At 40.5% G+C, this 12098-nt stretch overlaps 1 protein-coding gene across 2 annotated transcripts; it reads left to right on the top strand.

Moving 5' to 3' along the window:
- Nucleotides 1–746: 746 nt before the first annotated feature.
- On the top strand, nt 747–8775 carry NUP42 (nucleoporin 42). 2 transcript variants are annotated; one of them, XM_055706604.1, is made up of 7 exons: nt 757–923; nt 1683–1932; nt 3238–3332; nt 3651–3727; nt 5799–5885; nt 7612–7696; nt 7890–8775. In XM_055706604.1, exons 1-7 carry the CDS (start codon nt 812–814, stop codon nt 8519–8521), a joined length of 1338 nt encoding a protein of 445 aa, XP_055562579.1. In that variant the 5' UTR covers nt 757–811; the 3' UTR covers nt 8522–8775. The 2 variants fall into 2 exon arrangements, with proteins under 2 accessions (XP_055562580.1, XP_055562579.1); XM_055706605.1 differs by lacking the exon at nt 7612–7696 and having other exon boundaries at nt 747–923; nt 7890–8034.
- The last annotated feature ends 3323 nt before the right edge of the window (nt 8776–12098 follow it).

The raw sequence follows: 12098 nt of genomic DNA, 5'->3' as shown, positions 1-12098 counted from the left end.
CCTACCTGTACCTTGTGCGTTGCTGGTGGTGTGGATTTTTAGTCTTTTATTTCTGAACATCCTCAGAGTTCTCCTAAGCCGTATAAATTCCAGTTTCCAAAGTCAGTGCTTCTTTGTAGACTTCCTCCTGGTTTTCTCCTCATCTTAACAACTCTGCATGTACAGAAAGTAGTAGATGCACACATGGGCTTCACAGTGGTTCCTGCAACTCGGGATTTATTCGGTAGTAAGTGAATGCTGTAAAAGCTTTTTTGTTTCCCCTTTGCCTTTTCCTTTCTCTGAGCCATGAAACAAATGTGTCGCTGGTGTCTCCAATCCTTAATTCTACAATACGGTACAAACTGGAGCGAACTGTGCACTTTCTAGGGTTGTATGGGCCGTTTGACTTTATCTGCTTTTTAAAACTGTGAAGCACCATTTCTTAACTTTATTTTCAAGAGGTTAATAATTCATCTTAAGCTACCGAAAGACTTCTAAGTGTGAAGGAAGAAATGACGGCCACCGGCGCCATCTTAACACCTTTGCGCAAGGCAGCGCAGCTCGTGTTTCCGCGCAGCGGGTGGTAGTTCTTCCTCGACTTTCACCCGGCCGTGTTGCTTAGATCCGGTCGGGTATCTGAGCTGAACACGGTCCGGGGGGCGACACTCCCCGGGCCCTACCGTGCCGCCCAGCGCCCCCGGCCCCTCGCTGCGCGCCCCCCCGCGCCGCCGCCTCAGGGCTGCCCCGCCGCGCCTGCGCGCGCCGCCCCCTCCCCGCCCCGCGGCGCGGCGCCGGCCTGTGGCGTCACAGCTGCGGCGTTCGGCGGGGCGCCATGGCCATCTGTCAGTTCTTTCTGCAGGGCCGCTGCCGCTTCGGCGACAGGTGCTGGAACGAGCACCCCCGCGGCGGCGGGCGCTACGGGCCCGCGGCACCCCAGCACCAAGGTAGCGGCGGGCGGGAGGCGCTGGCGGAGCGCCGGGAGCGGGGCGGGGGGGGGGGGGCGGTGTGCCGGCCCGGCTCTTGTGTCCCTGGAGCGGGGCTCTGGTGAGGGGAGCGCGGCTTCTGCGAGCAGCCAGCAGGTTGCAGGCACCTGCGTGTTGTATCGTTTGGAGGTGGCCGTAGTTCTGCGGGGATGGGGGCCTGTGGGAGCGCTGGGTGGGCGAGGGAGGGGGGTAGGGAAGGGGCGGCCATGGGCACGGCGGGGCGGCAGCGGCTGCAGTCCCGGCTCTGTGGCGGCAGCGCGCACCGCTGCGGCCGGGGCCTTCAGGCTCAGCGCGGGAGGCCTTTGCTGTGCAGCAGAACCCCCGCTACAGCTCCGGAGGCGGGAGCCCCTGAGGTACATGTGCTGTGAGTTAAACTTAAGTTTGGTTTCTTGGTTTGTTTTTTTTCTGATGCGGTAAGGTGCTTTATGATACAATGTAAGCCAAACCGAAACAGCGCCACGAGTTGTTGGCATCCTCATGATGTGAGGAGGAGTTCGTGTTTCCCTCTGATTGCAGAACTGACTTGAGTAACTCACTAGGTTAAGCTCACTAAATAATTAGGCAAACTCATCAGGAAAAAAACCTACGTTGTCTTCTCAAACGTCTTATTGCCACCATAAGAATAATATACTTACAGGTTTTGTTGGTGTAGTATTGTTTAATATCTTAATGATTTAAATTTTCTGTCGTGCTCTTTTTTTTTTTTTTTCTTATTGGAAGGTACTAGCGGAGGAGGAGGAGCATGGGGTACCACTAACCAGAGATATACCAGTGTCATCCAGCCATCTACCTTTAAGTCTAATACGTGGGGTGGCAGCAGAGATCATGGAAGAGGATTTTTTGGCTCCCCTGATTTTGGATCATCAGGCAGCAGCAGCAGAAATACCAGCTTTTCGCAGAACAGATTCTCTGCATTAATGAACAGTCAAAACACGGCTGATGGCTATAAAGATGAAGAGGAGAGACTTTTGTAAGTTATAGTCCTGTCTCACTGAAACTGTTGAGAACGAGCTGTTCAAAAGCTTACAGACTTACAAGAGAGAATGCAGCAGACTTGATCATGAGTAGGAGGCTGGGATATGTAGTAAGAGCCATATAAAAACTACTGCATTTAGTTCCCTTGCGTTATGATGTCATGGGAGGAAAGTAGTCCTTGTTTTGAACCTGAGTTGGGCAGCTAGGCGACTGCAATATTACTAGGATAGTATGGTATTTAAGTTGTGGGTAGGCATGTAAGGATGGAAGCAAAGGTTTCAGTACTTGAGAATAAGGGATCAGAGCCCCTTGGACAGCATTTCAGTCACTCTAAAAAAAAAAAAAAAAATCCCCCTCCAAAAAAAGCCACCAAAAACCCAAGCTGTTTGAGAAAATGAACTATGTGACTTGGGTTTCCTGACATTTAAGATGATAAATTGTTCTGCCAATAGCAAAACTATTGAAACCTGGTTTCACATGTGTGTATCTTAGTCAGTTGAGACCAGCCAGGTTCAAGGTGATTGCAGGTGATGAGAAACAACAGGCAGTGTAATTTCCTGAAGAAGCAAGGTTTTAGAACCGTGTGTCACAAGCATTTTCTTAATGTAATCTTAAAATAATAAACAGCTTATTTATTCATCTTCTGAAATGTGAATGTATATTGTGTTACGAACATCTTAAATACTTAGAAACTGTGTTTGCTACTTTGCAGTGATCTGCTTGCGCACTTTATTTTTTACCCTTTCACTGTTTGTTTACATTTGGATTATTTTTGTTGATGTAGTTCTGTTTCTTTGCTTTTGCTATGTCTGGATTCTTCTGCTTTTGATTCTCTTCCAGAAACTTACATGGAACACTTATCTTTCTCCCTATTTTTTCTTTTTTCTGAATTTTGCCATTTAATACTGTGCATGTTCACTTGTAAAATCGTCTACTGTTGAGAAGATTTTGAATTGTATTGTGATCTACAGTCTCAGAGAAAATCCCATGACAACGTATGCCATACAAGGATTAAAAAATACTTTGTGTGTTTTGGGATTGATTTTGATTTACTTGCAGTTAGATGATAAATTAGATGCTCTGAAGGGACATTTATATATCTTGCCAAATGAGTGCATTTTTTCTACAGCGAACTGAGTACTTTTCTTGTTCATTCTGACTTGTGTCATGCTTCGTTAATTTTCATGGTAGCAGGTATTTGAATCTGACTTTGGCTTCAAACTAGGCAATTGCATCTGGTGGTTTTGTTTTGACAATATAATTTAACCTCCATATGTGGGTGTTTTTGTTTGTTTTCTAGCGAGTCTATAGTGAAAGACATGGAGATTTGGGAATCTTCAGGACAGTGGATATTTTCATCTTACTCACCAATGAAAGAAAAACCTAACGTCTCAGGTAGGTAATGTTTTCAGTGCTGCTGCATATTGCTGCTATTTAGGTTTCTTAAACTTGTCCACACTGTTGTACCTCTGTGGAACCATTAGCAAAGTGATGATTTGCCTTATGGTGCAACAGAAAGGAATACTGGGTTATGGCAAATTCATTTTGGACCTTCACATCTCTGAAGTTCTGTAATGAATCCTTTTTGTGTCTCCAGCTGTGACTGACTTCTTACAGGTAATGTACCAAGGCCCATTTCTTCATAACTATAGATGACAATTGGAAGTATTAATGTATTTTCTTGGAGGTTTTTGATTACTCCTCTCCTTACAGGCTTTCGAGACTTCTCACCAGAAGAATTGCATCTGGAGTATTACAACTGCACAGCAAACAATAACATTCAGAGCTATGTAAGTATTTTAAAAGCGCTGACTTAATGTGGGCACATTTTGGGATTAGGACTTGTTACTGTTCTTCAGGTGGCAGCTCTTGACTCAGGTAATTACCAAACTCCAGGATATTATCAGAATGCCAAAATATTTTTCAATTATTGTGCACCAAATAGAGTGCAAAAGTAGCTGCTAGTCTGTATGCTCTACCATAACTTGCTGTTTCAGTCAGAGGTCACGGGCTCAAACTGTCAGATCTGAGCTTCTAAAACTGGTGGCCTAATGTCTTGACACATCAGCTGCTACAAAGAGTGGTGGCAATAGACTTTTAGCTAGTCTCAGTTAAACATACGGTCTTTTCTCAATCTAAACACTCCTTGACTTAGTCTTGTCCCTGCCTTTTTGTGTTATTTGTAGAAGTTATTTGAATCCTGTCTCAAAAGTTTAATACTTCATATGCTATTGGTCAGTTTGATTGTTATAGCTGATTATATAGTGCTTTAGGTAGAACACTAGGGAAGTTTATTTGACCTTGTTCTTTTACATAGCTTTGCAAGGAATTAATGCTGAAAATAGCAGATACTTTTAAAGGAGTATATACATTTGCTAGAAAAAAAGACATACATGAGTTTTTATATAAATATATCTAAATTTATGTGTCTTGTGCCTCCCTCTTTGTTCTATCAATATCAAGGAAGCCAGCAGAATTTAACGTTATGCCAGGAAAGGAAGTAGGCTATTGGGTAGGTGCAGGTACAAACAAATTGCACTCTTTTTCCTCTTCTCCTTGGTTCTGTGTTACAGAAGGAATTGCTGTTGTCACCACTCTTGCTTCATGTGTTTAGAATTACCAGAACTGCATTTTCAGAGACAGGGGATACCTTTTTTTTTTTTTTTTTAAAAAAAATGTCAATTAAAAAAGACTGAAATGATTAAACAGTACACTATGCCTGGCTATTAAAAAAAGCATTTGTGGTCTCAATAAAGCTTGTGAGTGCAAGTTCATGAAAGTCTTAGTGTATAGGTGGTAACTGTATGACACAGTTCTCTCACAAAATGTTTAAGCGCAACAGGTCTTTCCAAAGCATGTTTCTCTTCTTAACCTGGGTCAAAATCCGAATTTTCCACTAAGTTGTATAAGAGGTGATACCAAGCAACATGATCTTCCAGCATGTGACTAGACACAAAAGAATTATTGATGTTTGTGATGTAAGACTCTTTTGAAAAATTAAGGAATTTATTTACAAAAAGGTTACTCGTTCCACTCTTACAGGCATTCAGGATATTATGTATTTTACTTGTGTAGTTTTTAAGGAAAATTCAGTTAGGCCAGGCTTTGCATAAGATGTGTGGATAAATATAGGAAATCCAGGTTTGAAATTCCTGAAAAATTATTTATAAAGATTTTCCGGTTTCTTGTTTAATACTTTTTAATCACAGTTATCAAGACACAGGTGCTACTTACTGCTGGCATATGTTCTGTGCAGTTATCCATTGGATCATGTTAAAGGGGCTGATTTAAATTAAAGAAGTTAATTTCTGCAAAGCTATATATTTTAGGATGGTACTGCTAAAGTGTTCTGAATTCCAGTGTTTTGAAAGTGGGCATTTTGTTTTTGAAAATGTAGGAGAAGCTAAGCAAGTCTTAGGACTTCAGCTTAATGAGTGAGCTCGTAAGTAGACAGGCGAGAAATAAAACAGGGATTGAAGAGTTTGTTCTCATATGCATAAAACTTTACATATCTTGTGTGTGGTTTAGTTTTGTCTTTTTTTTTTTCCTCAAGCACCTAATTTAGATAGTGATAGAACTTAGATTTAGAAAGTTTCAGGATTTTTTTTTTTATCTTACTGTTATGTGAAGTTGATTTAAGGGCAATAGTAAGAGATTTTAAAGAAATTCTGTGTTAATAAGAAAAATTTCAGGTCCTCACCATGAAGTTTCAGGAAAGGAAAAATCTTGTCTTCTTGGATTAATGAAATTTCTTTTCTTATTCTAGAAATCTTTCAGTTTAGTTATCAGATCACTCTTTTTTTCTGGGTTTTAAAGTCTTCACCAGTAATAAAAACCTGCTTTTCTTTTCCGCCTTTTTAGATAAATTCTGTCCAACAGTTAGCGAAACAATGGAAAGATCGGCTGCTTCAGTTAAAAACTTTAACTGCATCGACAAAAGCAGCTTTGGTAAGTGTTAATGAAAGGTAGAATATTCCTGATGTCATTTTTTTTATTAATCTTGGGCAAAGGTTTTTCTTGGATTCATGGTTTTTTAGACACATTCTACCAAACTTTCCTGCAAATGTCAGCGTTAATTTCTGTTACAAAGACTTCTCTTTTATTAAAAACACACAGGAAAAAAAAAAAATCTTGCAAATGTTCTATAGAAGCTTTAGCTGTTATCGAAGTATTTAACTACACTTCTACTACCTTTATATAAATAGGTGATAGGTATTGCTTCAAAGGTCCTGGTATACTATTTTACACCCAAATATACACGATTCTTTTAGGACATCCTTGTTTGCACCTAAATAGCTGAGACATGAAAATCTGAAATTCCTAGATTCATTGGCAATCTTATGGTCGATGTATGAACTGTTCTGAAAATGTCAACTACAATGAGTTACATTCTGGCACTGCAGCCCTGAAAAATATCTGGCATGAAAGTGTTTGTCTGACTGGCAGCGTGAAGACCTTGGCAGTAATCTTAGAACGCTCCTGGGAACATTAGAGCTAAAGTGTAAGGGTGTAGGGAGGAATTACGTAAGAGAATAATGATTGCAGTTTGAAAACTGCCCCATCTCTCCATCTGTGTGTTTTTTTATAGGCAGTAGAAGTGTGACTGGATATTCTAGCACTGCTTGAGTCAGGTGAACGTGAAAGTTTGCGAACACAGTTTTGGGTCTTAATCCACCTTTCTGTGGAATCATGAAATTGGTGAATTGGAAGTGGGTATTATAAAACCCTAACTAACGAAAACAGTGAATTTCCTTAACTAAGGAAAATAGTGAATCGAGATGGTTCCATGTTAGCAAGGCAGCAGCTGAATCCCAGGTTTGGAATGCTATCACTGGAAGCCATACGAAAGCAACCATAGCTTAAGGTTGGGATCTGGTTATGTATGTGTATAGTAAGAGGCCAATATCCACCCCACCTTTTTTTTCCCCATGCTGATGTTGACTCTTCCAAGGTATAATCAATCGGCCAGACCAGAATTGTCCTCCAGGCCATCTTAAGATAAACAGAGCGTTTTGGTAATGCCAGAACGAAAATTTGATAGATAGGTGGGAGAGAAACTGTTTGGATAAAACTTGAAGATCCAAAGAGTCATTGGTATGGGATGGTGATAAACACTTGTGACTCTAGATGTGTCAGAAGAGAATGCTGGAGTTAAATCCACTGTTAAATAATCAGGGAGACAGAGTAAGCTGATGTAAGTGGACTCTGCATGAAGTGCATTAGTTTTAGTAACATGATCACACCCCTTGGTATGTTCAGTACTGTAAGTGAAGAAGCAGGATTTGGGCTTTAGCACAGACTACACGTGCCAGGGTGAGAAAACAGAAAGTCAAAGCAGTGACATAGATGGGATCATAGAGCACTAACTGAAATAGGTAAGAGATGAGAACGAGAGTTCACAGAGGTGCTCAAGATCACTGAGTGACAGACAAAAATCTATAAACTGTAATATAGTTGTTGTTTTGGAGTGATTACAGAGAATAGTGTATAGCCTTAATGCATTTTGTTCATAGCTGTAAGAGCATGCAATTGTGATTAAAGTGATCAGTGTCTAACTTCATCTAAGCTGTATTAAATTGAACTGGTCAGCTATGTTTTTGCTTCAAGTATTTATTGAAGGACATTTCCTTGTCTTGGAATCTAGTTTTTATTTATGTATTTGGAATTTTTTAAGCTGTCTGAATTAAAGAACACGGTCACTCAACCATTGCCTGCCTTTGGATTTGGAGGACAGCAAACATCAAGCTTTGGGTTGTCAAGTAAGTTCCTGTGTTAACTAACGGTTGGACTTGATGATCTCAAAGGTCTTTTCCAACATAAATGATTCTATGATAAAAACTGTCAGTTAAACATTTTCTTGAGTTTTTCTTCTGCACTATTGGAATACAGCAGTGGTGTAGTATAACAGGTGTGCCCATTCTAAAATGTTTTTAATAAATTTTGTAATTGCAGGTTTTCCTGTGAGCAGCAATAGTAACAGTGCTAGCAGTTTCTCCTTTAAAACAAGTTCCAGTCTCATCAGCACATCATCTGGAAACACCCCTGCTTTTGGGAGCTCTTCCGCTGGTTGTAATCCTCCTCCATTTGGTGTGACGTCCTCTCCCAGCGTATCCCATTCTGTTGGTTTTGGCAGCCTGGCAGCTCCATCTGCAGCCTCCTTCTCATTTAAAACTTCTGAAACAACTAGTGGTTTTGGAACTTGTGGATTTTCAGGGTTTGGCAATTCTTCTGCTGTGAACTTTTCGGGCACCACTCTGCTTACAGCCCTTGGAGCCTCTAATGCAGCAGTAGGAACTTCTTCCTCAGATTCAAGCAGTACTTTATCTGGACAGACTGCCTCTAATGTAGCAGTGGGAACTTCTCCCTCAGATTCAAGCAGTACTTTATCTGGACAGACTGCCAGCGCCTCTGGACATAACATAACATCAGCATCTTCTGCAGTCACAAACAATACTACGTCGGAAAAGTTATTTACCCCAAAGAGTGAATTATCAGCTGAAGAGTTGAAACAATTTGAAGCAAAAAAGTTTACTATTGGAAAGATTCCTTTTAAGCCACCACCGTCAGAACTTTTAAATGTTTAGGACGTTTACATTTATTCTGTAATAACGTGTTATTTCAACTTCTCTGATACCTCAACTTACACAGTTTTGTGGTCGAATAATGAACTAAAATGCCTCTGTTTGAGTTAATTTTAGTTTAATCTCTTAAGTCTTCTGCAATAATAAAATCATGGGTATAAACATTTGAACATTGGATTTTAATATTTCTTGGTTGTTTTGGAATGGACCTTTTACATCGAAGAAATTACGAAAATAAAACTTAAAATTCTCTTTTATATTCTGTACTGTGAAATTCTGGGCAAAAACTGTATTAAGAAGGCTTTGTCAAAAGTAAGAATGCTTCGGTGAGGTATTCACAGCCTACTGTGAATAGGATGCTAGAAGTGGATGCAGTGCAAGACTCTTGTTGAGCCACCTTGTCTTTCACCTTTTAAATAAGGGGTTTGTGCGGTCTTTGACAATCGTGCTTGGAGATAGAGGGCTCCTGTGTGGTCTATACATGCTGCATGCCTCTCTCACCTGGAAGTCAGTTACCTCTCCCGGTTGATGCAGTTTGGCTTTTGTTAGTTGTTCTTCTGGAGGTCATAAAGCATTCCTTAATGTGATACAGCTGGGGGAAGACAACCTTGAAAGCATTCATCGCAAATATGGAGCTTGTAGCTCGCTGTTTTGACACATCTTGGATAAAACTTGGCAAGCAATTGCAAACTACCTACTACTTTTATGTGAATTGATAGAATTTTGTTGTTGGGTTCTCAAAACTTGCTGAGTACATATATTGGCAGTACCTTTTCTGAATTGATGATATTAGGATATATATTTTTTTGCCAAGATGCTATAAAGCAGGGGTCCAAGATCTAAAGGAAGTACTAGAGTCAGATGAAGAGAATGCTTGTTCTTGACTAGGCCCTCCCAGTTATGGTTTAATGTTACCAAACCTCATATTTAAGAGGAAAGCAAAAGTTTACTCTAAAATGTGCATAAATAAATTGACTGTTCCTTTAACGCTTTAAGATAATATTTCAGTTCTTGCTATGGACCCTATGGCCCTGCTTAAAACTTCACTGTAGCTGTGTTTCCTACCAAGGTCTGTAGCCTACTGGCTTGCTAAAGCAGTGTGAACAAATTTGGTGTTCAGGTTGATAGGCCATGGGTAGGCACTCGGCAGGCTTAATAGAAGAAATCCAGGTTCCTCAGTCCATGTGCTCAGTGTAGGTGTACCAGAAACTTGCATATGTTACGTTTTAGCACTGGGGTGCTTACATGGATTTTTCTGGTCGTTGTTTTGTAATTCAAATAAGGTGTGTCTGTTTTGTTATTGTTAATGACCTTGTGCAGGCTTCCTGTAATTTGCCAACAAAATACCGATACGTGTGCCCAGAGTTCCATTTAATTCTTACGACTTCTTTTTCCAAGTGGGGTCTCCAGAGCAGTACTAAGACTTGTACAAATTAAGACGTGTACATCAGTCAGGGGTCACTTAGCTCTGGTTCATTTATTCCAGTTACTCAGATTTTGACACAGAAACTGAAGAACGCACCAAAATCCATTACGCGACTGTAGTTGCAGAAATCCTGCATCTTTACAGAAGCTGTTAAACTTAACTTTACAAAACCTTGGTATTTAAAAACAAACACACAGAAAAGTGTTTGTGGCTTGTCAGATGAATTCTGTAACTGCCAGAGCTCATTCTATTACCTGGTATACTTTCCCGTATTTAATCTGCGAAGCCTTAGTGATTATCAAACCCAATTCTATCAGGAAACTACAAGTTTTCTTAAAATTTCCTATAATTTTAATAATTATTTGTATTACACTCTTGCCACATTAGAATGCTGCTTTATTTTGGGGTAAAGGTACAGAATTAAGTCCTACTGATAACCTTAAGGATCCTATGGCTTGTCTTAGAGGACTGTGGGTGGTTCTGTCTTACATTTAAAGTACCAAGTTTTGCAGTAACTGCTTTTTTCCTAATGCTTATCCTCTTAAACAACTACTTAACCAACTAACAAAAAAAATAAAAGGGAACATTTAACATTTGAAGTCACAGTTAAGGATAGGCTACCTCTGAAAAATGCCAGAGCTATCTTTAATAAGTTGAAGTGTCTCTATAAACAAAGCTACTGCAAGATTTTTGAGCTTCAGTGCCTCAGTGCTGCTGCTGTGCTGCATAAGAGCTTGAAGCAGCTTGCCTTTGAACTTAAGTGATGAGCTAAAACTTAGTCTTTCTTGGGAGTACCTCAGCATGCTGTCGCTGTAAAGGATCAAATGTGCACAAGCGTTTTTTTAAGTGGAAGTGCTTTTTCTAAAAAAAAAAAAAAAAAAAAAAGTTGTAGGGCCATGAAAAATCTGAATTATCTACTGTACGTTCCCAAAAGAACATTGGCTAGAAGTTCTTCAGCACCATAACCTACAGGGACCTAGGGGGAGAACCTTGCCATTAAGAAATAGAAAGGCTGAGGGAGCTATTCCTAAATCAGATAACAATAAATAAATACAAAAATCACGTGTGATCAAATTTTTTGAACAAATGTGTTTTTTCAGATCATCATCTTGCCCTCAAAGAAAAATAAAAGAATGACTAGTACAGAGATACTAAGACTTGGTGTTTCATCCCAAACGAGCATCTAAAAAGATGGCAGAGAGCAGTGTGGTACGAGTTAGCTAGCGTAGGCAAGCTGTGTATTTGGCTGCTGAAGTAGAGACAAGGACAGGATAGAAGGAAATAGTATTGCTCTAGGGGGCTTGCTAAAGTGCAGAAAATCGGCAACCATTTGTCAGTAGATCAAAGCAATCTTTCCCAACTTTTGCACATTTTGGGTTTTTTTTCTGTTCATCCTGTTCTGTTTTTGTTGTACTTGATATCAAAGTTGGTTGCAAGTGCAAAGGCAGTTAAATAATACATTCCTTTTAGTTACAATCCTTTTTTCTTAACTTTGCCTTTTGGCAACTGCAGGGTTTGGTTTTTGTGTGCATGTACTTCTCCAGAAAGTCATTCTATTGTGATCTGGCATATAGAACCAGGTACAGGGTGGCAGCAAACTTAAGATCTCGCTGTACCTCACAGAACAGGAAACATGAGGTGAAGGTCCAGGCAAAGAGGTGTCGCATGTCCTGATTAGCAGAAGAACTTGGTCTGTGAAATAGGCTAGAACGTTCAAGCTCCACGTGATACTTTCAAGTACTTCCCTCACTTTGAAATAACAGGATTTATGAGTCACTGAAATTCCCGTGGTGTGGTACAAACAACTAATCTGAAGAATGATTTGGTGTTTTGGTTTCCAAGAGATCGTGGATTAATCCTCAGAGAGCAGCACTTGAGACTGGCTGTACACAGGAGAAAAACCCTCCACTGCCCTAGCAGGGGAAGTAACCCAGCATCTAATAAATGGCATTTTCTCTGCCCTTTTCCCTTCAGGTGTTACCAGCAGCACTGGGAGCTCTCGAAATACGAGCTAGTAGCAGAGAAGGGGGGTGGGGGAATGAGCCTGAGAGCATTAGTACAATTTTGTCTTGGAAGTTCAGCATCGTCAAGGCCATGTGCTCTGTAGTTTCACTACGTGCAGTGGAAAGTGGCAAGGTAGCCTTGCACCGAGTG

This window comes from Falco cherrug, chromosome 4 (genome assembly GCF_023634085.1).
Source record: "Falco cherrug isolate bFalChe1 chromosome 4, bFalChe1.pri, whole genome shotgun sequence".
Taxonomy (NCBI): Eukaryota; Metazoa; Chordata; class Aves; order Falconiformes; family Falconidae; genus Falco; species Falco cherrug.
This window is presented reverse-complemented; position numbering and strand designations above follow the sequence as displayed.

What these genes read in the sequence shown, in the direction of transcription:
- NUP42 (XM_055706604.1), top strand. Translation starts at nt 812, where the DNA reads ATGGCCATCTGTCAGTTCTTTCTGCAGGGCCGCTGCCGCTTCGGCGAC. An exon ending in CGCGGCACCCCAGCACCAAG is followed by an intron (nt 924 to 1,682) that starts GTAGCGGCGGGC and finishes TCTTATTGGAAG; the next exon opens with GTACTAGCGGAGGAGGAGGA. An exon ending in ATCAAGCTTTGGGTTGTCAA is followed by an intron (nt 7,697 to 7,889) that starts GTAAGTTCCTGT and finishes TTGTAATTGCAG; the next exon opens with GTTTTCCTGTGAGCAGCAAT.